This window comes from Neopsephotus bourkii, unplaced genomic scaffold (genome assembly GCF_033783945.1).
Source record: "Neopsephotus bourkii isolate Nb327-2 ecotype Australia unplaced genomic scaffold, CSIRO-AGI_Nbou_v1 NB_1234, whole genome shotgun sequence".
Classification (NCBI taxonomy): domain Eukaryota; kingdom Metazoa; phylum Chordata; class Aves; order Psittaciformes; family Psittacidae; genus Neopsephotus; species Neopsephotus bourkii.
In genome coordinates, this window is record NW_026901719.1 from 2,761,092 (window position 1) to 2,787,560 (window position 26,469).

Below are 26,469 nucleotides of genomic sequence, written 5' to 3' on the forward strand. Positions count from 1 at the left end.
ATCTCTTTCAAATCAGAACAGCAAGCCATTTGTTTGTAATTATTTTTGTAAGCCCTCCTTTTCAAGCCTGCCAAATCAGGTGCAGAGCCACATTTGCCACAAATCTATTAAATTGTGTGTGTACATCCTAAAGAATAAACAATAAAATACATCTGTGGACTATTTTATTTGCTGGAGATGGAAAGCATCCTATCAAAAGGATAGCTATTTGAATAGGAAAAAAAAGTAAGGTAATGGTACAATACTATACTTTGAAATTTAAAAAGAATCTGGAAGTTTTCATGTAAGTACTCACAAACTAGTTTAACTTCTGTTTTTAAAAAAAATTGCTTTATTGTCTGTGATTCAGTCTAATAAATTATTTTTACGTTATCTGACAACACATGCTTGACTGAGATGAACAACTTCATGCAGTTTAATTATTTCACCAACTGCTTTACCTACTGTACATTTGATTAACAGATCATTAAATAGAGGTTTTAAACTGAAGGAAAAAATATACCATCACGTTGCTTGATACTGCCACAAGAAAATGCCTTATTTAGAATCTGGACTAGATGAAGAAAACCAAAATAAAGGACACTAAATCCATGAGGATTTCTGTGCTACAGATACATTGGAAGCAGACCAGTTTCACAATTAGGGTATTATACTTCATATCATACCCAAAGATCAGTGGCAGACCATTAGCTTTAATGATTGGTTGACCACATATCGAAAGGGACACCAGAATTTAAACCCCAATTCTCTCCTAGTTGAGCTAAAATAGTATCTCTGATAGGTGAGCATTTTATTAAAATCAGCTGAATAGAAAGAAAAAGAAAGTATCTTGAAATGTTTTGAAGGCACTAGAGTGCAAATACGTTAATTTCTACAAGGTATTTTGCAGGTTGTATATCTTTGCAAAAAAAAAAAAAAAAAAATCCCACTAAAACTGTAGAGAATTGCAGAGAGCTGTGAAAGTAAATGTTACTCTACTCCCAGTGCCAGAATTTTGGGCCAATCTAATTCCTTTAACAAGCAGCTTAGCTGAGTCCATTCTACAAAACCACACAAAAAGACTAGCTTATGCCAACCACTGTAGCCTTTAATTGAAGCAATCTGTTCTGATGAGGAAGTATATTTTCAACTCTACTCCTACATTTCAGCTGTCACTTTGTAGAAACGAAGAGGGATGAATGAAGAAATGTTGATAATGAAGGGTATCATACTAACACAATACTAATTTACAGTATAGTCATGTTTCTTCCTCTCTTCTACCCCCTTCTTTTCTTTGTTTTCATTTTTACATTTTGAAACAGCATCTCATAAGGGATCACACCCAGGAACAACACTGTGCAAGCTAAGTAATTGTTTCTGGAAGGCAGGATCACTTTTACGGTTTAAACAGAGATATATATCTACTATGTAGATAACTTGGAATATTTTATATGTAGTTTTGTATTGTCCTCCTTCTCACTTCCTCTTGGTTTAACTCCTGTTTAAATGTCACGCCAGTCCCCTCACCTCTACTACCTGGTAACATTCTGCTCCCTGTAACAAAATGGAAGTACCTATCAATCGGAAGTTGGCCACCCCATGACCTAGTGGTTCTCCTACTTAATTTACTAAATTGAGTTATTCTAGTAAAGACAATCCTGTGGGCTAAAAGCATAACAGAAATACTCTAATAGGGAATTTCTAAGCAAAAGCCTCTGGCACAAGCACTAATTTTAACTACTTCTATTTGTCTTCCATGGTATACCAAAAACAATAAAAGTACCTTGGCCTGTCTGGTCATTCATGCCTATAACTTCTCCTAAATTACAAAGAACAATCTGAAGATGCTGGATATCTCATTAGGCATATAGAATGGACACCTCATCCTCTGGAAAGATCTCCAGAAATGAGTAATAGGATTTTCTTTGCCCCACAAAGTCAACAGCAGTAATGGAGATTATTTCCATGAGTTGTTACCATCCTTTCCACTCATACATTGTAATGTTTCTCATTCCAGTTGGAGAACTGGAAGAACTAAAGCAAGTGCTGGGTATCATACAACATAATCAATTCACTGACTTTTAATTTTTGGATTTCCGGGTGGAAAAAAAAAAAACAACAACCCAAACAAACAAAAAAACCCCAAACAAACAAAAGAACCCCATCAAGAACACAAACCAGGAAATTATATTAAAAAAAAAAAAAAAAAAGCCAGAGCATAGGGAGATAGTTGCAATGATACAACTTTAACCAGTTAGATTATCTTGCAGAAAAGTACTTTGGCATTTTCATTATTGTCTATCCAACAACAGTACATTATCTTTTATGCTTCAGAAAACCAAAAGTAATAATACATATTAATATTATAGCAGAGATTAACTACCTTAATTAGCACTGTCAATCATTTCAGGGATGCTCTGAGTCACATGCTTTACAATACATTTATAATAGTTTCCTGCTTCCAGTCAGAAAAGCTTCAGCTAGCCGAAGATCATCTTGCCTGGAAGAATCTTAATTCTGGTAGAAGACTTATGACCAACAATCCAAATAATTTTTATTTCAAGCAGGAACCACAACATCTTCCTTCTGAGCAGGCTCCTTTCCCCACTTTGTCCTCCCTCCTCCAAAAGTCTGCTAAACATCACTGTCCAAATCATAACTTAATTCTGCACTCCTTGCAATCATCCTTCTAGCACACTTATCATCTTCAACATAAAGTTAACAAGACTTCTCTGGAAATTGCTTTCCTTAATTGTGTTTATGTAAGTATCAGGGTCAAGTTCAAACTGTGTTTAGAAGACAAGTGGCTTAACCAGTTGCATCCATGCTGTTGGCAGAGCTCAAATGTTAATCACTTACTTCTTCCCCCACCAAGACACCAGTGAGCACCATCAGGATGCTTGTATTCAACTATGGGATCCAGAGTTAACGTGACAGTACAGACGTATGTGTGCAGTTCTCGTTTGCTAATGGATCATAAAACCAGAACTGCAAATCTACATACTCATTTTAAAAGTAAATATGGTACATGCTTTTTTGAAATATAACCAGATAAAGATACGTGGGAGGAAGTAAGAAGAGAGAAGTGGAGAACCATCAGGAAAAAGGCCAGAGGAGGATAAATGAATTTTCAGATCATTTCTTATTTAGCAACAAGAAGGTGAAAGCCTACAGAAAATATTTTACCAATATCGTTTCTAAGAAAGTAGCATTTAAAGAGTAATGTCACCTTTATGCTACCACAAATCAAGTATTTCAATAGCATGACATCAGATGAACACACCCAGCATAATTCAGACATCCTCTGTGAAAAGCGGGGGTGGCCAGGCACAGATCAATTCAACAGATAATGCAGTGATGCATTCAAATGCTACAAATGTTTACCATGCAATCAGCAAAAGAAATTGCCACACAGCAAAAGTTCTAGGCTGTGTCACCAACCGGCACAGTATCAGAGCTAGACAGCTAGCTCTCATACAAAGCAACACAGACAGCTACAACCTCACAAAGTAATCAGCTATTTAACGGTGCCCATACAAAAATCATTTTATCTTTTACCTGCACTTCTAATAGTTTGTTTCCAATGGCAGAATAAACATAAGAATTTGTAGTTAAAATCTACAGTGAGTAACTGTCGAATCCATTGCAAATTAAGTTCTCTTGTTCAGTTTCTAACTGCACAGTACAGAATCTTATCATACAATGGTACAGAATCATAGAATAGTGAGGGTTGGAAAGGAACTTAGGGTCATCTAGTTCCAACCCCCCTGCCATGGGCAGGGACACCTCATACTAAACCACGTCACCAAAGGCTCTGTCCAACCTGGCCTTGACCACCACCAAGGATGGAGCATTCACAACTTCCCTGGGCAACCTATTCCAGTGCCTCACCACCCTCACAGTAAAGAAATTCATTATATCCAATCTAAACTTCCCCTCTTTAAGTTTGAACCCATTACCCCTTGTCCTGTCACTACAGTCCCTAATGAAGAGTCCCTCCCCAGCATCCTTACAGCCCCCTTCAGATAATGGAAGGCTGCTATGAGGTCTCCATGCAGCCTTCTCTTCTCCAGGCTCAACAGCCCCAACTTTCTGAGCCTATCTTCATACAGGAGGTGCTCCAGTCCCCTGATCATCCCCATGGCCCTCCTCTGGACTTGTTCCAACAGTTCCATGTCCTTTTTTTTTGTTGAGGACACCAGAACTGCACACAATACTCCAAGAGAGGTCTCACAAGAGCAGAGTAGAGGGGCAGGATCACCTCCTTCGACCTGCTGTCACGCTCCTTTTGATGCAGCCCAGGATACGGTTGGCTTTCTGGGCTGCAACTGCACACTGAAGCCTTCTCATGTTCATTTTCTCAACGACCAGCACCCCCAAGTGCTTCTCTGCAGCGCTGCTCTGAACCTCTTCTCCGCCCAACCTGTAGCTTCAACACATGTAAATCAAGGATGGAAGACACATACAAAATTAAAAATACAGAAAACCTCATTTAATAAATATGTCTTAATTTTGGGGGAACCTTTGTATTGATAGGGAGCCAGAGCATTTGTTAAAAATAAAACTTTGGCTAATTGCTTTTATTTTCAATTAAAATCACATAATTCAGAACATAATGAACAGACCACTTACATCTCATTAAGTGCACCCTTCCAACCCAATTATGCAACCGATTTGAATTCCTCCCGTTTTTCTTGCCCACGTACTCTTAGGCACACATTCAATTTCCATTCTCGCTCTTGGATGTCTTCAGGGCTCTTACAAAAAGAGTGGAAGTCCTCAGCTGCAGCACAGAACTTTTATTTAAAGTCGTCCTGGTTTCAGCTGGGACAGAATTAATTTTAATTTCTAATAGTTGGTACAGTGCCGTATTACGGTTTTAGTTTGAGAACAATGCTGATAATACATCAATGTTTTAGTTGTTGCTCAGTACTACTTACCCTGATCAAGGACTTTTTAGTCTCTCATGCTCTGAAAGAGGGACACAAGAAGCTGGGATGGACCAAAGACAGGACACATGACCCAAACTAGCCAAAGGGGTATCCTACACCACAGCACATCATGCCCGGTATATAAACTGGGGGAAACTGGCCAAGAACCACTGACTACTGCTCTGGGATGGGCTGTATACTGTTCAGTGGGTAGTAAGCAATTGCATTGTGCATTTCTCAAGGGTGAGGTTTACTCTTTCCTCTATCTCTTTATTTCCTATTATCAATATTATTGTATTATATTTTACTTTTATTTCAATTATTAAACTCTTCTTATCTCAACCCACAGATTTTTCCGTCTTTTCCAGTTCTCCTTCGCATCCCACTGGGGAGTGAGTGAGCAGCTGCACGGTACTTAGTTGACAGCTTAGGTTAAACCATAACACACACATCAAGCCATTTTGGAGAAGCAAGTGTTTCATTACCTTCACTTGGTATGAGAAAAATAAAGCAGATTAAGCAATTTGTTTAACTTAGCAGAACCACAACCTCTGTGACAACTAATTTTGTTCCTACACTTTAGAAACAAGGCAGCTAATGATACTGAAACTCATAGATCCATGAGCATCTAACAAAGTCAGCGTCTTAATGTAACATGGTCAGTTATCCAGGGAGGAGAAACTCCTATGGAGATGACATTTGTAATATTGGAGGTGATTTCATATAGTTTTCAATATATGAACTGCAGCTTACAGGTAATCTATTTCACTCTTTCAAATGTTGTGGGGTTGTTTTTTGTTGTCTTTTTTTTTTGTTTGGTTTGGGTTTTGTGGGTTTATTTTTTTTATATGCACACAATTTCTGGAAAGTTGCTTGCATGGGTGGTTTTTGGGGGCAAGCAGGTCACTTCGTCATAGAATCTGATCAGGTTTGCCAAGCACAATTTGCCCCTGGTGGGTTAATGCTGGCTTCTCCCGCCTATGTGCTTCATTTGAATTGTGATAGCCCCTAGGAGGCTCATTCCACCACTTTCCCAGGGACTGAAGTAAAACTGGATGCTCCTTTTAGTCCTTCTTGTAGATGGGGGTGGCATTAGCCTTCTTCCAGTTTTCTGGGACATTGCCCAGTCTCCATAACATAAAAGATATTATGGAGAGCAACCTCACAATAATGTCAGCCAGCTCTCTTAGGAACTTTGTGCAGGTATCATCAGAGCCCATCTATTTGTAGGTGTCAAGCTTCTGCAACAGTTCACATACCAACTCTTCCTTCATTGAGGGTGGGTCTGTGTTTGCACCAACTTGGATTTTTGTCCCCCAGCCCTGGTGCCCAGCAGAGCTGGTAAAGACAGAGCTGAATAAAGTATTGAGAATCTCTGCCTTTTCAGCATTGCTGGTGATTAATTCACCTTTTCTGCATAACATGGGCCAGTATTTTCCTCCTGTTTCCGATTGTTCTTTAAGTACCTGAAGAACCTACCTTTTCTTGTAGTTTTTGACATCTCTGCCCAATTTCAATTTAAGCGGAGCTTTAGCTTTTCTAACTGCAACTGGGCATACCCTGGCAATGCCCTTATAGTTCTCTTGTACACTTTTCTCTTGGTTTTGAGCAGACTCAGAAGCTCGTAGTTGAGCTAAGGGGTTTCTTACTCCACCTACTTCCCTTAGCCTTAAAGTGGATGAATTCATTTTGTGCTTCCAGGATAGTGATCTTGAATATCTCCCAGTACTCACTAGCTCCTTCACGCTCCACAGAAGTTTCTCATGGAGTCCCCCCCAGCTGAGCTCTGAGTGAGCTGAAGTTTGCTCTTCTAAAATCCAAAGCCTTTCTCTTAGTGCTAACCTTCAGTGCGCTTGGACAGATCCCAAACTCCACAATATTCTGATCACTGCAGCCAAGGTTATCACTAACTGAGATATTACAAAGCAGGTTTTCTTGCTTTATGAGTAGCAAGTCCAGCAGTGCCTCATTCCTGGTTGGCATATCTAACATTTGTCTGAGGGAAGCAGTCCTGTATGTATTCCAGGAACTTGATGGATGACGTGGGCTGCTGTGTTGCTTTTCCAACAAATGCCTGGGTAGTTGGAGTTACCCATAAGAACCAGGTTCCACTGACCCAAAGCTTGCTAAGGTGACCCAAAGCTTGCTAAGGTGACCCAAAGCTTGCTTTGTTGGCCTTATCATCTTGCTTTGGAGGTTGATAGAAGATGCCTACTGTAAGATCCCCCACTGAGAAGACCCCTCTGATGTTGACCAAGAGGTATTCTAGGGCCTTTGGTGTAGATGGAGCTGTAGCATGACACTATGTGCTTTTCTTAAGTAAAGGTGATACCATAAAAATCACTAGAAAACACCAAATTCATTGCCTACATGTGATATAACCATAAGGGTGCTTAGTTCACAAATGCATTTCAACAGTTCAATCTGTGTTTTACAAGGAAAGCAGGGTTCTTCCCTTTTAATTCATTATCTCAAATAAAGGTCCTCCTAAAGCTGCTTGTCACTTGAACTTCAGGTTTTGCTGAGCTTGCAAGGGCATGGTGGAATGAAGAAGAAACTACATAAATTCACTGACGAAAGAATTATTTGACAATTTTTCAGTTGTTCATTTAAGTACTGGCTCCCTAACACTCCCAAGAAGACAGAGACGGTTGAACATGTTTTGTCACTAAGGTTTCAGCTCAGAAAACACAGGTAAAAAGTAATTAAGTTGTGTAAAAAAGTGCTAATATATTCACTACATAATAGGGCTAATGATACTGAATTTCAAAATGGTAGTTTATTCCAAAATACATACCTTTCCCCCCATCCATATGAATTCTGTTACAGAATTCATATATCTTCTTTATACCATCCCTTAACAATTCCACATTCACAGTAAGAAAATCAGCAAGACAACAGAAACCTTGCAAGAACTCTATCTTGACTTAAAATGGATTACTCTCAGAAAATTCAAAGTATTTTTCTGCCACAAGATGAACAAGTTCTGCACAAAGATAAGCTGTGCAATAAAACAATGGTCACCAATCTGTGCTGTCTACAGACACAACATGTCTGCTGTGATTTGTCAAAATTGATTTTTCAGTTTACAGATTGAGCAATACTGAGGCTTTAGTGCTTTTCCCAGGCTCTTGGGCAACTGTTGGGCTTCCTTCTCATCAGTGAAGACCAATGTTAACAGTTTCATGGCAAGTTACATCTCTCATCCCTATGTAAGCTCTCTGTAATTAGCCAAGCCAAATGATTATCCTAATGGAAGCCACAGCTAATTAGATCTATATTATCTTTTAAGCCACGATGCAATAATTACAAACTCTTTTTGTATATACATTTTCATTATTTCCAAGAGTATAATTTTGACAGTCTTCCTTTGGAAATAATTTAGCAAATATCTATTATATCTACAAATCAACATATCAAAGTGCTAGCAGATGAGGGCTTTGTATGCCAAAGGTAAAGCCTTTACTTGGTAACAACATTTGTTATGTTTCACACTGATAATTAAACATACCCCAGAATATTACTAAGAATCTGATTTTACGTGGTATGGCATGGCACACTTACAGACTTCTGAGAATGAGCAACTACTTGAGCTCAACCAGTGCATATAGGCATCTTTGAATCAAAACAGCTTTAAGGTTCTTACCACTATTCTATTTATTTTTCTGCCTCTGCATTTTGTGCTGCTGAGTCTTATCAGGCCAGCAAGCCTGATCTAGGTGTTCCTACAGAGTGCTGAAGGTGAAGAAATTGAACAGAGAGATTCAGAGGTTGATATCAAAGAAGCATTGCAAAATGACCTCCAATTCTTCCTCCCTTAAGAGCACCTCTCAGGGATGCTGCTGCTGTTTTCCCCAACTTACCTGCTCCTGGAGGAAAGCAAGTGGTCATTAAATAGCACAAACACTTTTTTACTCGCATTGTAGCACTCTCTCAATGATTTCCTTCTGCCTCAGCAGCAAGGCCAGGCCAGCTGCAACAGGGTCACAGTGACCTAGAGGGTTGTTGCAGCACAATTCTAATAAAAGGGGCTTAAGCACTGTAACAGTCCTGAGGGCCAACTGTCCCTGCCCAGCGTGCAAAGACATCCCTTCAAGACTGCATGATGGTCCATGTGGTCAGAAATTCAGAATACTCATTCTCCCAGCTCCTGCTGTTTAAGGTAAAAGGCAAAATTGTTTTAGAAAGAGAAGCCAGAACTCAAGATTCCCCATCTTCTCCACATGCACTCAAAGAGAACCAAGAGTATCCTATCACATCACCATATCATCTCAAGTTGTAGTCATGCTTTAAAAGAAAGCATCACTAACCTGCATTATATTAGGCCCTTTTTCTATCAAATCATATTAAATAAATTAATTGTAAGAATACATAATGGATTCGGCTCTTACAGGACTGAGACAACCACATGTGTCATTTCTGACTCACTAGTAGGATTTTCACATTGACAGGCAGTAGTCCTGGACTTGCACGGCAACACACTATAGTTACTTCCAGGCAGGAAAAAAACTGAGCAAAGGAGTTTCTTACTAGTATGTTCACACTTAAGGATTTAGGCATCTCAGTGCCGAGCAACACCTACATTCTGTGCCCATGTGGTTTATTACATGCACCTCTAGAGCTCTTTTTAACAGTCCATCAGGTCTACATTGTTGAGAGCAGCAACAATGCTTTGAGAACAAACTGCAGAACTAGATTCTATCTCTCCTCATTGATTTCATTTTCAGAAAATGGAAGGATAAAACCTCTCTTGAAACACATTCTCCCTCAAAAATGTCTCATGTAACACAAAATGTCTATATCACAAGGAGTTTCAATGATGTAAGTTTGTCTGCCAGATGTGTACATGACAGCAAAAGCTGACACATATAGCTACAATGAATAACACATCACCAATTTAAAGATGACTACAAACAACGCATCATATTAAACCATTCATCCCTGTAGCAGCCACACCCAGTCCTGTTTAGAGAGACACCTTCAACCTCTCATTAAGGTATATGTCACAAGGGAGGGCCTGGAAGAAACTCTTGTCAGGATAAGCCATATAGTTCAAGTTTAATTTGTGAGATGAGACAACCCTTTTATACATCACCACTGGAGGTTTTACAAACAATGGCATTTTTAACGTAAGTAATGCATCACTTATGACACATAAAGGATTTTACAACCAGTCTTCAACTTCCATCTAACAGTTCCATACCTCAGAGCAATGCCAGGTTCCCTATAATGGCTGTAGTGTGGTTTGCTGAATTGCTCAGCCATAATTATTTGATCTTTCTCAGAAAATTTGTTAACCAGATATTCTTTATCTGCCTTTTGTCTCCTCCTAGCCCAACAGTTAGAACCCATGGCACTGTCAACATTGAAAAGTTGAAGTGTGAAGATGCTTGCAGTTGCAGGACCAATTCTCTGCAGACCTCACCAAAGCCCTTATACCCAAAATGAACACACATGGTGGCAGCAGAAGACATCTCTATCTCCACGGCTTTCCTTTCATTATTTGCTGATTACTACAGTACAAGTATTTAAAAAAATATTCCTACTGATCTAATATTGTACACATCCCATATTTAACTTCAGTGTGGGCATTACTATTTTACAACAGGCGTAGATACATGTATGTTCTTTATGCCAGCATTAGTACTATACAGCTCACGTTCCCTATTAGTGGGTGAACAATCCAATGCTTGGTGAATTCTGCTTCACAGGTTAGTTTTACCCTACTGATGATGTGTTGTTGCAATAGTAATCCTGCTCAGTACGAGAGGAACCGCAGGTTCAGACCCCTGGTGGGTGCGCTTGGCTGAGGAGCCACTGGTGCGAAGCTACCATCTGTGGGCTTATGACTGAACGCCTCTAAGTCAGAATCACGCCTAGACACTTGATGTTGTGCTATTGCATCATCGGTTGCTTGTGACTGACCCAGGAGATGACAGTCATGTTCAGAATGCATGGTTAAAGGTCTTCCCAAATCTTCGTTAGCGAAGACAGGCCTTCCTCGCAGGAGAAAGAAAACTCCTATCTTCAAACCTGGGCTGATGGAGCTCGTCTGGCCTTGTATGGTGTTCCATCAAAGAGAAGGACACTCTTACAAAACCTATGACCTGTGGACTTCGCTGTCACCGTCCTAGCTAACTAGGCCGTGGCAGTTAAACCTCAGGTTTAAAGGGTGGGGCCAGTTCTGCGCAAGCTGCGCTTCACCTAAAAAATCCACTGTGCAGGCTGGAAGGGCTTATTCTCACTTGTCTGTATGGACAGGCGAGGGTCAAAACGGTAGGTGACAAGGTGCATATGAACCTGCAGATCCAACCTTGCATGCGGGCGGACCAGCACATGGGTAGGTCGAGATCGCTCAGGAGTTGACAGTCCTGGTCAGACGCTTCCTGGTTGCCTTAGCACCCTTTTTTCAACCAGATTTGCATATCCCACATGCCCTTGGTCATCGTGCTTGTAGTAAGCGTGGCTAAAGCCCATCCCAAATCTTCGCTTGTGAAGCCAAGCCATCAATCAGTACTATACAAATGTTGCTCTGCTTCCTTGTAACAAATCAAAATTATTTGACATCTATGTAAGATTAGTCTGCAAATCAGATAAGGAATTGGATGTTCCACAGAACCCCTAATCCAGTTCAATTTACTTAAATTGTCCCATCACCTTTCTCCACGTCCACTCCAGAAAGTAACCAAAGCTAACAAAGGGCCTTGATCTAGTGTCTGATGTCTGGAAGCTAGAAATGATGCACAAGCAGCATACAAGTAGAAGTAGGTGAAAAATAAGCACAAAATCACCTCCTGCTCTTTCTTCCCAAATGCACAACATCTACAAATATATATTCTCAATTATAGCAAAACTTCATCTTGACAGTAGATATTTCTATACTGCACTCAGGCTGTAACATAAACCTCACAGAGATTAACAGAAACATAGAATCATAGAACAGTTTGTGTTGGAAGGGAACATAAGGACCATCTCTTTCCAACCCCCCCCTGCCATGGCCAAGGACACCTTCCACTAGACCAGGTTCATCAAAGCCCCACCCAGCCTGGCCTTGAACACTTCCAGGGATAGGGTAGCCACAGCTTTTCTCAGCAACCTGTTCCTGTGTCTCACAACCCCCAGAGTAAAGAATTTCTTCCTACTATCTAATCTAAATCTACCTAAATTCCTCAACTAGCTTTGAATTAGTTGTGCTCACATACAAGTAACAGTAGTACTGCTACTATAAAATACACTAGAGAAGGTGGAAAAATACTGGAGGGTTAGGGTGTTAACCTATCACCAAAGGATTAAACAGGATGAGAGATAGTTGCTGCTCTCAGGTGACAGCCACACCCCTGTGGAAGGTGCCTTGTCCTGTCCAACAGTATCAGTCAATGGCATAGAGATCCACTTGCAGACCAACCTAGTTTAGTCCAGCACATTAAGGCAAACAAGGGGCACAGATTCACATACTATTTAGCCATCAATGGTGACAGGAAGGATGTGCATGAAGACCATGTGACCAGGATGCCATAAGCTTCACCCCTCCTACCACTAGCAGTGGTGCCCAAACTTCAGCCATCTCTGCAGCTTGTATTGTTTTACTCTCCAATGTGATTAGAACTGCTTGCTCCAAATACACCGGCAAACCAGTTTACTAGGGTAATACTCAGCAATAACCAATCTGAGTAACTATTGCAGACACCATCACTGAAACAACACACAATCATCACAGGGACATGTGTGTGATGTGCAGCATTAAACAGACTTACACAACATCATCAACTTAGTTCTTTTTTTTGCTAATGGCTTTGTATATAAGCTACAATAAAAATGTCAATTCTAAAAGGATATGGTGCTTGCTAACATGATTTTTCTAGCCCAGGGCAAACTCAATTGAATTATGTCATAAACTGCAGAAACGACATATATTCATACATCCAAAAAAGAGCAGCAAACCACTGTAACCAAAGCTGGACTGCTGCTTCTACACTGCGAGTCAGCTTCCACAAAGCTTGGTACCAAGTGCTGCTCTTCAGCATTGATAAATGCTGCTACCTGCTAGTTACACGTCATCTAATAGTGGCAATAACAAGGTATTAACTTTCCCTACTTACATTCAAGTTCTTGGCTAGTGACCAGAATTCCTTACACCTTGATAATCATTCTGCCATTGCTGGGTTGTGCTGGACAAACTACACCTATTACAGAAGAGCACTTATGTCCTAAAAAGGGTCTTCTGGCAAAGACAGTGTGCTGGGGCCTGTCAAACTAAGTTCTGTTGCTGATTCCAATACAGTGTTCAGAGATGCCACACAAATTACCTGGAGGAAGGCACTGTGGTCTAAATGAGAGAGGACAAAGAGTCAGGAGATGAAACTACAAATCCCAACTCTATCAGTTTCTCATTCAGATCGCCTCTTAAGAGATTACAGTTCTTTGTGAATAAAACTGATCTGAAGAGACTGGATTCATCCCCACATTTCATGTGCAACTCTTAGGCAGGTCACCTAAATTCCCAGACATTGGTATCTCACTTCCATGGGAAGATGTTTCAGTAAAACTGGTTATGCTATTTTGCAATTAGGTGGTGTTCTTTAACAAAACCTTAACAAATTTGTAAGGCTAATGGACTGAATTCCTTGAGTTGTGATCCCTTGAAAAGCAATTCTTCAATACTACTAAGCATCTTACTACCACATCTTGAAGACAAGGATGTGCTTTTGGTACAAGACAAGACAAGTCATTTGAACACTTAAAAAGTTTTGCAAATACCCTAATGTCAACAGCACAACTTAACTGTCATGGAACCCTGGACCTATACACCTGAGGTTCCAAAAACTTCCCAACCCATCCATCTCCTACAGACCCCAAAGCTCTTAGCTTAGGGTTATAAGTGACACAATGGTGACTGATTCAGAGTAAGTGACGCACAGGGTAGAAGATCTACTAAGTGAGCCTGAAGCTAAGCATCAAAACCAGACACCAGCAGATATCAGACAGATTAGAAACCACATGCAGAAACCACAGCCAGAACCAGCAGCTCAGCGGTTGCAAAACCAGCAGTATTGGGCCATGAAGCATTGACCACGGGCTGAATAGCACTCAAAAACGCTCCACAGACCACCAACAGAACACGATTTCAGAACCTGAAGAACACAATACTCAGGAAGATGACTGCAAGAAGGAACAGTTTTCAGGATCTTAGATTCACCTTTCCCATTTAGAATACTTCAGTGTTTTTTCCATTCACATCATGGACTGTTTTGATCCTTAACAGTAGAAAGCAAAATTTTATCCCAGAGGAAATTCATATTCTCCTGTGCTAGGTAGCAGCACAAAATTTGGAGAAGTGGCTGTGGCACTGGTGATTATCAACTCGCACAAAGAGCAAGTAGCTTCTTCGTGTTTACTTAATTGAATCTTTTTAAAACAAACTTATATTTACCATTTTCTAAAAGTCAATTACAATAACAAATGCTATAGATATCTCCATAGCAGCCTTTTTCAGGCTTCTTTGTGTGTGGTACCCAAAATGTAAAATACACAAGCCTAAGAGAGGAAACCTCTCCCTCCAGGATGGCCTATGAACACCAAGCAAATCTATGTCAAGTGCAGCAGTGGATGCTCATGATAACCCATTCCAGAGATAAAAAAAAAAAATATTACTCATTTCCACTGCTAAAGTATCCTCCTTCTTTGACTATTGTAAAGACAATAGAACTAGTGCACTGACTCAATCACAAATGCTAGTTTCATAATTAGGGTGGAGCATGCAAGCAACTATAAAGGTTGCCCTAACCTGAGACTCTCAGTTCGGCTGAATACATTTGAAAGCTCTGGATTTTGAGTCAGGTAAGAACAACCTAAACATATTTGGTATTCCAAATCTTTGAACCTAACTTTTGCTGTTGTTTTGTTTTGGGTTTTGGTTTTTGGTTTTTCTTTTTCCCCTTGAGAAAGTTGATCCAGTACAAGGGAGGGGAAAAAAAAAAACAACAAAAAAAAAACAAAATAAAACAAAAGCAAAACCAAAAAACACAAAACCAAAACCAATTATTTTCATCTAGGTTAAATATTAATCATTTCACATGGTTAGTAACAACAAACAGGATTTCAGATACATTTCAAAATTCTGATGCACAGGATTGTTACTGTCTGCTTTGTCTGCAGTTCTTCAAGACAACATCTGAGAAACATGGAACATTTACTCAATGATAACCTTCTGAAGTATTTTACCCAGTATGCTTTAATGGAGGGTAGCACCAGTGCACTGTCCATTGCTGGGCTGAAAAATCTACTTCAAAATCAATTTGCACAGTACCTGAAGGTAAGTTTCACTCTTATATGATATTATTATACTCATATATATTTTTATATAATGTATTATTATATTCACTGTGCTTCCTATGAAACAGACAGCAAAAACAAAATACAGGCAACGACACTGCAAGGCATATTATGTGCCCAAATGTTTTCACCGACTCTATAAATAATTCTTAAGGCTTGGCTTATAAAAAACTCCACTCACATTAATGAACAGCAGCTCCAAACAGGTATCTGTGTAGGGAGTTTATAACAAAGCTCTATGAATGCAAAAATCTAAGAAGCTGTTTTGTTTGTATTTTTTTTTATGTAAGCTAATCACACACAGAATATTGCACCTGAGTCTTCTATTTTTTTTGCTTCAAGTCTAAGTAATAAGTCTGAATCTAGAAAATATCTAGAAAAACACATAAATCAAGTACATCAGTATGACACATTTAAAAGGAAGAGATATGAGCTAATTTTCATCTAGATTAAGTCACCACCACCACCACCAAATAAAAGGTTTGCCCTTCCAGAAAGAAGTCAAGTAAAGAAAAGAGACGCTACCAAGCTAGAGAGAAATACCCATTTTCTGGGGAATGGAAAAAGAGGAGGATAATTACAAAAAAAAAATAAATTTAAAAAAATTCTAGGTTCTGATTTCATATATATTCTCTGCCAGACCTTTCCTGAAATGCATTAGGATCCAATTTAGATTTTTTTACTAGACAAATTGTTAAATACTGTGTTTTGGATAGCTAACAAAAGCAGTGTTTTGCTGAAGGGCTGAAAAAAATTGCACCTCAACAGAAAAATCCAGTACTTTGAGAACTACAGTAATTCAATTTAGTAACTTCATTAATATGAAGTGGCTAATTAAAACAAACAAACAAATCCCCACCAAACTAATAAAACACAAAGGGGTTTTTCTCTTAAAAACTGTTAGAAATTGTCAAAATTTTATAGGAAAGATGATGGCAAATTCAGAAATATAATAGTTTTTATATTAGCTGTGGACAAGCTAGCACCATACCCATTTTCTCAGATATGTAGACATGGAAGAGCTCAAAAAAGCAATGCTGCTGCTTTTCTGTCTGGGTATCAGATATTTTCAAGCACCTACTCTGTTTGCAGAAATACATGGCACCGTAATAAATCAACATAAAAGCAGGAGAGGACATTACAAAATATGCATAGGCATCAAGTATGAGGAAACAAAAACTTTTTAAATTCAGATTAGAAACCAAAACTGTTTTTATATTATTCAACTAGCCTGATCAGGGATGTTACCATAACACTCACTGCATTAGGATTTGAGATGTGCTCTTATCAGACACGACAAATAAAAGGAACTAATAAGCTGAACTAGATTTAATACATTAGCAAGAATTTTTCAACAGTGAATACAGTATTCCTAGTAAAGAGGGCAAAAGGGAAGGGAAAGCCACTCTCAGGTCCTGATCCAAAGCCTAAAAATGCATTACTACTTTCATTAAACAGCGCATGCAGGGCCCAAATGAGTATCTAACAAGGCAACAGTAGTATGCATAATAGTTTTGTATTGGTGACTCTGTACATGCTGCAGCTACTCTACCTGCTGTTTCCTAAATTCCAAATTTATACGTAAGACTGAAGTAACCCAAGTAATACTTGATATTTTTAAATGGTTACTATATCTTTGTTAACATTTCTGGCAACGGATAGCAGGCACTGTATTTCTAGTTTAACAAGTAAAACTGGTAAGTACAACACCTTCAACACTGACTGTTCGTGACTACATCACTTCTTGGCGACATTCCTTACAGGAAAACAGTTGTGGCAATCTAGTTATTTCATTCTCTCTTTTTTCTTTTTTTTTTTTTTAATAAAACAGGATTCATTCTCACTTGATAACATAATTAAATCGTTGGACAAAAATAATGATGGAAGCATCAGCTTTGATGAGTTTGTAATGCTTATAAAAAAGATAACTGGTACAGGACAGTAAGGCATCTGCAAGAATGAACACCACTGCTTTGAGGGAGAAGAGCCTGGCACATGTGTACATTATAGGTACACCTAAACCCACAGATTTGTTAAGATTTTAAAACGTACAGAATAAAGTTCTGATGTATAACAAATTATGTCTTGTACTGTGTCTCCTGCACACTTACTAGCCACCCTTTCCAGCTAAGCTGCCTCACAATTACTTCAGAACTACCTGTTTCTATTTCACACTACATTTGCAAAAGTGTTTAACAAATCCAAACCCTGTTTTACCTGAGCTATTGTTTGGACCTCTAAAGCAATTAAAATCAAATGGTTTCTAAAATACACAAAAGGAAAGATGTGTCATTCCATTTGAGCAGTGTCCCTAGCGTATACTATCCAATGCTCCTCCCAGTTCAGTTTCGTCGTTCACATAAAACAGCACTTGCATATGGCAAACAGTAAAAATTTTTAAAACATAAATTACTTATTTTCAATAATATAAGAATGTTAAGTATGACGTCTGTAGCATTACATGTTCATTTTAAATTATATTTACGTAACCGTAGTTTGTGTTATGACTCTTGTAAATGGAACACATTAAGTATACACACACATACACACAGAGGAACTGACTGCTGTTGCAATTAAAATATTCATTACATTTATTTGGTGCAGTTTTAACCTTTTCATTGCATGAGTACCTGTGACATATTTTCACACACATCTCATGGCCATTACTATTTAAGAGGAAATTAGTGAGCAAGAAGATAGGTAAGAATAATGAAAATTTTTGAAGACAAGTAATTCAGTAGATTAGGCACTAACCCTACTGGAGAACTTGGAATTTTTAACTGAATTTTAACACCAACATCATTCATTATCCTCATAAATCAGTGAGATCTCAGTTACTTAAGGACTTAAAGGCTCAACTTACTTGCAAAGCCTATCAAGCACATTCAAAATCCCATACTACAGTGGTCCTTATCCCTGAATTTCCCTTACGTGAAATGAGGAATAACTTACTCCACACCAGTGATGAACAAATAGAAGCCTCAAAAATTCTGATATTTAAACATGATATGAATGTTCTAATCAGCTCCTGGGCTGTTCTTTTACACAAACCCCTCAGCTGTTAAAAAGTGTTATGTTTCTTGCAAGAAAAGTAAATAATAATATTTATGACCTTTTTCAAATTTATGAAAAAAAATATTATTCTAAATGAACAAGCTTCTGATTTCAAAATAAAATATACCCCCCACATCCTTGCTTACTAAGCTACAGTAGCTACTTTAGGCACATAAGTAAAATCACAGAATTTAAAGGTGCTTTTGCGGGAGTGGGACATACACTCCTTCCATCTCTTAGGTGACCTCAGAAATTTTTTAATTCAATCATGCTACTGACATCCTGAATAGGAAAAGGGACATAAAGGAACAAACATGTTACAACAGTGTCACCTACTGGTAAAATCTATTTCTGCACAATTTCTTGAGTTTATAGAAAATGCATTTTTTACCCGGTGAAATTTTTGAAGTTTCATGATGCTACACAAGATGCATAGGTCATGAAGAATAACTGTCACAATTAAAATTTGGAGGTTTTTTACTTGAGAAAAAATAAAAGTGTATTGGAATTATTTCTAGAGTCATCTTCTTATTTTCCTAGAACAGTTAGATACAGTTACAATAAAATTGACAAAGTACATACTTAAAAGGCTCATCCAAAAAAAAAAAAAAAAAATCTAAACTTAATAGTTGAGGAAGACAAGGGAAATGGGACAAAACAAATAATTCCTTTGCCATTCAGTGAATCCATCCAGTTCATTAGCAGTTTACAGACTATACATTTTCCCTTTGAGGGAGTTAATTTTAAAATTATCATTTGCAACAGAAAATTCATACTAAGCATTACTCTCAAGCAAATGCATTACTTTTTTGAACAGCTATTTTCCTGCAAAGAACAGTAACAATTTACCTATCATTATTTTGCAGAAGGCTAGGAAGTAAAGTAGAAAGCTTAATAATATATACAATGGGAACAGGACCTGCAAATAATCAGTCAAGATGAGATCAAGAACTTGATGGGCTGTGATGAGTGCTCATGCACCTCCCTCATTTTTCCTACTGAAATCAAATGTGTGTTAAATAGGAATTCAAGCCAAAACCTTAAGGTGGTATTTTGGTAGTTTAAATTGTATGGTCTGACAATACAGGTTAACTGCCAAATCAGAGACCTTTTTTTTTTTCCCCCTTCCGAGTTCATATTTCTAGTTTAAGCCTAAATAAAATCTAGTATCAACTTCTAATCTGTCAAATGCAGCTTATTAAGGTTCTAGGTCTCATTTCCTTTAAGTTTTTATCACACAAATATTCAGCTTCAGGATTTTTTTATTCCCTACAGTATTATAAAGATACAATTTTGTCTGGTTTACACTACTAAGTCATTAGCTTCCATTTTTGTGTGCAGAGACTATTATTTTTTCCAAGGTGTTTGACACCTTAACTTTGCGATACTTGGACATTTACATCCCAATATAATTGATATCAATATTCCCCAAAACAAGCAATACAGAGTTATACAGGGTTCCCATCCTATATAAAGTTACTCACGGGTGCTTTTGCAGAACCCAGGTTGAGCAACACTGTTGTAATGATAGTCAGTAGAAATACACGAGCAGCTGCAGTGAACAGATATTCAGCATTGCAGGCAACTCTCTGCATTCAGTTGTGTGTTATTCAAAACAAAACAAATCATAATTGCCTTACCACATAAAAGATTTCTATGATCCTCAAAACTTTTAACTAATGCAGACAATGCTCCTCTGTAGTACAATAACTTGTGTTATTTAAACTGCCAGTAATGTTTTTCATCATTTCAGACATCTGTTTTTTCTCTGGAAGCCTAATTCTGAGTTACATGGTTACTTTACATTCCCAATTTTTTATTTCTAATGAAAAAGATTCAGATTTTCACAGACAGACATTAGGGAGGCAAAGGAGACTAAGACATTTTATACATACTTTAGGAAAAAACTATCAGCTTTGGTTAAGTACAGTTCAGAGCATTTGAATGCTTAGCAAATTAAGAGATGCAAAAGTAGCTGCATATTTTACGGCTGTCCCTGAGTTCCCCTGTCAAACTACATACCTGAACTTTTGTCTTTTTTCCTTTTTCTTAAAAATAAAAGCAAATAGAACTGCTACTACTACCAGTGCCTTTCTTCCCCCACTTTAGTGTCCAACAGAGCAGGAACCAAAAGAAAAGTACATAACTTCGGTCCTAAGTTAGCCCTCAGTTGAACAACACAGTGGCATTGCAAGATACTATCAGTGCTAATACAGTGAACTAACTTTCTTGAATAATGAAACACCTACACCACTTAAGTAGCTCACAAACTTCACTAATCCGCTTCTCTTCTGATTGTTTTTATTGATTTGTGATTATATAGAATATCTCAACTGGTTTTAGCACAACATGGACTCTGTTAAGACAGATTATTAGCAGTTATAATTATTGACAGGGCAAATTTCCCCTTTGGAATGATTTACATCTGTTCCTTGCCCAGAACCGAGATGTCAAAGATCAGATTAAAATGCTGCAATATGACTGGTAATAACCAATTTCAGAACCTTAATGTAGCTCAGAACAAAAGAATATCCATTATACATACTGCAAGCATACTGCTTTGATTGTAAACACTGCATTGACTTTCCATGACACATGCACTCCATTATTTTCTTAATTTTATGTCCAAATAATGTTCTCTTTAACATATATACCTTACCTGCCCTTGAATGCAAATCACAAATCACTCATTACTTATGGAATAAAGATTTAGTCCTAGATATATTGTACTAATACCCACTACAATTTCTGTAACAGAAGAAACTGACAGTAAGGCTGCAGCAGAAAAGCACCCACATTCCCGACTTCAGTTAAGTGTGGAGCTCTGCATCAGAGCCAGCTACTGTGAACAACCCTAACAATAATGTAGAGAAACCGCCAGTTCCAAAGGGGGACTCAATCCCCAGTTATCTAGCTGTATCCCAAAAAGGTACCTGAGGTGACTATCTGAAATGCAATCATGAGAAGTGTCCTGGGTTCAGCAGTAGCAGTCATTCTTCTTAGTAGCTGGTGCAGTGCTGTGGTTTCGACTTTCAGCCTGGGAACAGCACTGATAACACCAATGTTTTTAGTTGTTGCTAAATCATTTACTCTGACCAAGGACTCTGTGTGTCTCATGCTCTGCCAGGGAGGAGGTGAAGCCGGAGGGACACAGAAACAGGACACCTGACCCAAACTGACCAAAGAGGTATTTCATACCACAGTTTTAAACCACGACAAGAAGTTAAACGAAACTAGCTCTAAAAAGCCCCTCCAGTCAAGAACTTTGAGCCTCATGCTCTGCCAGGGAGGAGAGGAAGCTGGGAGGAAGCAGAGACAGGACCAGAGACAGGAGGAAGCAGAGACAGACCTGACCCAAACCAGCCAAAGGTGTATTCCATACCACAGCACATCATGCCCTGTATATAAACCAGGGGGGAGTTACCTGGAAAGCCCAGATAGCTGGTCAGGTCATGGTGGTGAGTGCTTGTATTCTCTCCCCTTGTTATTTCCCTTGTAATTACTCATCATAGCAGTAGTGGTTTGTGTTATACCTTAGTTACTGGACTGCTCTTATCTCAACCCATGGGAGTTACATTCTTTTGATTTTCCTCCCTATTCCCTCCAGGAGCAGGAGGAGGAAGAACGGGGGAGCAAAAGATTCTACCACTGGCGTAAGATTCAGCCCTGTCATATCTACAGTACTGAAATTCTTCTCAAAAGGAGGACTGTGAGACTCATAAGGGAGAAGGAGTGTAATGGTTATTTATACTGTTTATACAAACAAAACACAAGAATTTTTCAACAGCTTTTTATACAATCCTTATCTTTCTATATAAATTTCTACTTTGATAATAGCTTTGTGCTACGCTTTCCAGCTTCTCTTTGTATATTATTCTCTAGTAAAGCCAACCTCATCATTATTGTCTACTCCCACCAACAGTCTACAGGCAAGAAAACCATTAGAAAAATTACAAGACATAAAGCTAAGACAAATCACACACTGATCAGGTGAAGGCAAGGCACTATTAAAAGAAAATACCCTTTTAAACAATATAGAATAGGGATAACAGATGCCTTTTCATGTGCTACTATGTAATGATATAGACAGTTCTTACACAGAGCCAACTCCCTTTTTAACAAAAGATACATGTTCACAAAACTAACGCAGAAAAAAAAAAACAGTACTTACAACAGGGTTTTTTGTGTCTGGGTCAAATTCTGTAGAATTAGCATCTGAAACACGTTCAAAACAAACACAATACATTTCCATTGTTATACATGCAATACAAATGCATCATAACAGTTCTGTGGCATTTCATTGTCTGCATTCAAGCTACCATCTTGTATGTTTAAACACACACTGCACCACTTCCGAGCAATCACAGGAAGCGTATGACCTCAGTCATACACACTGCCTTTCCTACATTCCATAACTTTTTCCTCCCAGCTGTCAGTTGCACAAGTTATTTGGTGAGCTAAGTCTCTTCATACTTCTACTGCAATAGCTATGGTTTGACAACTCAAACTAATGAAAGCAAGGGAGAAAACCACTTCTCACTTTTACTCTTCACCACCTGAACACTCTAGAAAGAGACTACAGAGGTAGCCTATAAGCACACTTTCTAAATCAAGAAGCAGGTTTAAAGCAATCTGCATAAGAGTTCCTATCCCCTTGTACAGAAAGCACAGGGTGCTGACCTGAAAATGATCATGTTGAAGAGCTAAGTACCTAATGATGATAGGATCTATACAACAGTTCTAATAATAAACATAGACTTCACATACAGAATAAAATTTCTTCTAAGCAAATCACATCCACATGAGCATACTGAGCTCACCTTCCCAATTCAAACAGTTTCTTGCAAATTCCACAACTGCTAATTGCATTCCCAGACAAACTCCTAGAAGAGGAAACAAAACCCCCAGAATTTAACAGGACAAAGAGCAGGACTGAAAGTATTTGCTATTCTGCCTTAAAGCTGACTGCTTAGAAATCTTGGTACCCAGTGTATATACACAGACTTAACAACAAGCTAAAAAAAAACAAAAAAAAAACTGCTCAATGCAAAAAAATTTAAATTTGGCACACTGATAAATAAATGTGACACAATTAAGTGCTTTAAGCCTTTTCAAACATTTTTTTTAATTCCCATCTACTTTACCAGTAATTACTGTAAGGACACACAGAAGCTGAAATCTGGGTATATCCAGATACAAATTTTGATTTGGCAACTAGTCCAAGTAGTCACTTAAAAACCGTAAGAAACGTGGAGTAGGGACCGAAGCTTCAGAGGCACTTACACAAACAGCACTTAGCTTATAGGCTAGATGGCATCTTTAGACTTTACCATAATAAAACATACCATAAAGCAAGAAAAATTAGTTAAGATAGCAAATGTGTCCAAAGACACCTACGTTTCCTGCACGCTGATTAGTATCTATAATGATGCTGATTTAACTACAAGACACAAAGACTCCCCCACATAAATGTGGATATAGCAAATAAAAAACCTCTGAAGCAGGGATAGTCTTTTTCTTCCTTCCTTTATACAGCAAATGTAGTACATGACTATAACCCTGGGCATTATCTACAAGGCAAATATTCACAACAGCACACATACTGCCTAAGACAGGATCCTTCCACAGAGCGTGTGTTCTTGTTTTGTTTTTTAATCAGATCAGTTAGCTTGCTATACACTCCCAAAACACAACAATTTCTGACTCTTAATGATCTTACCAAGAAAGGGTTTTTTCTTTGTTCTTGCCCAGGAAATAGCCTGGAGTTTGCCTTCTGTTCCCCTAATTCCAAACCCTCCTGGGACCAGAATGCCACTGGAATGACACCAATATATAAAGCAACCAACATGTAGAATCCAGCCAGCAAAGGAAGTCCACACAAACTGAAGACTTTTGAAATTGTACCAAAACAAGCACAAAGCACAAAATGCATGTTTTATATGACCATTCAGAATACACAGAATTTAACTCTCAATTTGGAGGTTTGTCTCATCTACCCACTCCAAATTTCATCTGACCAGCCTCATGCTTCACAGGGAAACTCCCACTGCTTAAACACCTATTGCTTAAATAAACTTGCTACATTTTCACTACTTTATCTTGACACCAAAACTTAGTGTCTACTAAATAATACTGAAGAAATTAAATGCACTTTGACAACAAACAACGCAAACTGAAATCCTGGCAATGATTCTTAACAGATGTCCTGGCCCTCTACTCTGCTCTCTGGAGACCTCTCTTGGAGTACTGTGTGCAGTTCTGGTGTCCTCAACATAAAAAGAACATGGAACTGTTGGAACAAGTCCATGGGAGGGCCACAAGGATGATCAGGGGACTGGAGCACCTCCCATATGAAGATAGGCTGAGAAAGTTGGGGCTGTTCAGCCTGGAGAAAAGAAGGCTGTGTGGAGACCTCATAGCAGCCTTCCAGTATCTGGAGGGGGGCTATAAGGATGCTGGGGATAGACTACTCATTAGGGACTGTAGTGACAGGACAAGGGGTAAATGGTTAAAACTTGAACAGGGGAAGTTTAGATTGGATGTAAGGAAGAATTTCTTTACTGTGAGGGTGGTGAGGCACTGGAATAGGTTGCCCAGGGAAGCTGTGAATGCACCATCCCTGGCGCTGTTCAAGACCAGGTTGGACAAAGCCTTGGGTGGCATGGTTTAATGTGAGGTGTCACTGCCCATGGCAGGGGGGTTGGAACTACATGATCCTTTCCAACTGTAACTATTCTATGATTCTACATTTGAAGAGTGTTACCAGCATTTACTAAGATTTTATTTAACTACCTTTCACTATGATGCATATTGACAAAGACAAATCTGTGGCAATTGACCTGCACTGTAAAGAAAATCTAGCTATCAAAAACAAACAATCAACAAAAAAACCCAAACAACTGCAACTTCTCTAAAGAAATTAAAAGCAGATGCTAAGGTTGAGACTATAATTTGCTATGTCTGAAGCTTGTCACTAACCATGCACATCTATCACCTTATGTAAGTAAGCGAAGTTTGGATGCACTGAAACTTATTTACTGAAGCATTTTTCATCACATGAAATAAATATCATTGTTTGCATTTGGGATATAGAATACCCAATACTACTTACTCTGCCTTGCACAGTTTGTGCCATGCCTGGTGATATTTCACTGAGTTCTCCGCTTCTGTAGAACGTTCAAGTTCTGTTGAATCTATGTACTAATTAAAAAAAAAAAAAAGCAAGGTTTTCTTCCACTGAGAGCAACTTCTTAATGGCATTAAGACAACCTAATATTTTCAACTCAATTTCCAGGCTTGCCATCTCTGGAACAAACTAAACAATGGATACGATAATTCTACCAGCAAGAAAGGTGGTAAGCTTTTCCCCGCATGTAGTTCAACTTTCTGTTCTTACTAATAAGAGGCAAACTACATCCCTAAATAGTTCTGTGTTTGAGGAATTACTAGGTTTATGGGTCAATTCTGATAACAGAATCCTGCTAAAAATAAAACTGAGGGCTCTCAGAATATCAAACGAAATAAAGAGCAACAGCTTCTGGCACTGGATTTTAAAAACAAACTAAACTGCTTTCAGTTTACCTCTTTTCTTCTTCCTTTAAGCTAATCTTACTAACATAAGCAGTCTCATGAGCAAGACCTACCTCTGATGTAAATAGAAATGTGTAGGTAAAGCCTGCTTTTTCATCAGATCCACTTTTGTTTACTGCATTATTCAAGTGTGTTTAGATCCAAATAAAATTACTAAATCCGTACACACTTCTTGAAAAAACAGGATGTTTGGTCAGTATTTATCTACATGATGCATCTCCTAATTTCCACACGAATTAAAACTGCCTCCCATGACATATAGTATAGCAGAGTATATTCAAAGTATCCCTGAAAGCAAAATCCAAAAATATCCTCACCATTAAATCCAGTTTGTGATTAATTGCCAGTGCGGAGTGCTCCAGAGCCTTGAAAACAGATGCATAGCAATCACTTAGTTTTGTGTACTTGCCAACGAGAGCTATGGAACATACCTTCAGCAACCTTTCATATCTGACAAAAACAAGTTTTTTGCTTATTAGACTGATTTGCACAAAGAAAACATTTTAACAATGTTTGCTTTTCCTTTACCTTCACAAGTCATCAACTAAAAACCTCAAAACTGACAGTTTTTAAACCCAGACCA

The 26,469-nt window shown here is 38.5% G+C and overlaps 1 protein-coding gene across 1 annotated transcript in view; it reads right to left on the bottom strand.

Moving 5' to 3' along the window:
* Nucleotides 1–26,469, bottom strand: part of CTPS2 (CTP synthase 2) — a 65,352-nt gene that overhangs the window by 23,808 nt on the left and 15,075 nt on the right. The window contains exons 9-13 of the mRNA XM_061364535.1: nucleotides 26,204–26,336; nucleotides 25,408–25,496; nucleotides 24,016–24,110; nucleotides 23,117–23,179; nucleotides 22,468–22,511 (exon numbers count right to left, since the gene is read on the bottom strand). Coding sequence (XP_061220519.1) covers nucleotides 22,468–22,511; nucleotides 23,117–23,179; nucleotides 24,016–24,110; nucleotides 25,408–25,496; nucleotides 26,204–26,336 — 424 coding nt within the window. The remainder of the gene's footprint in view (nucleotides 1–22,467; nucleotides 22,512–23,116; nucleotides 23,180–24,015; nucleotides 24,111–25,407; nucleotides 25,497–26,203; nucleotides 26,337–26,469) is intronic.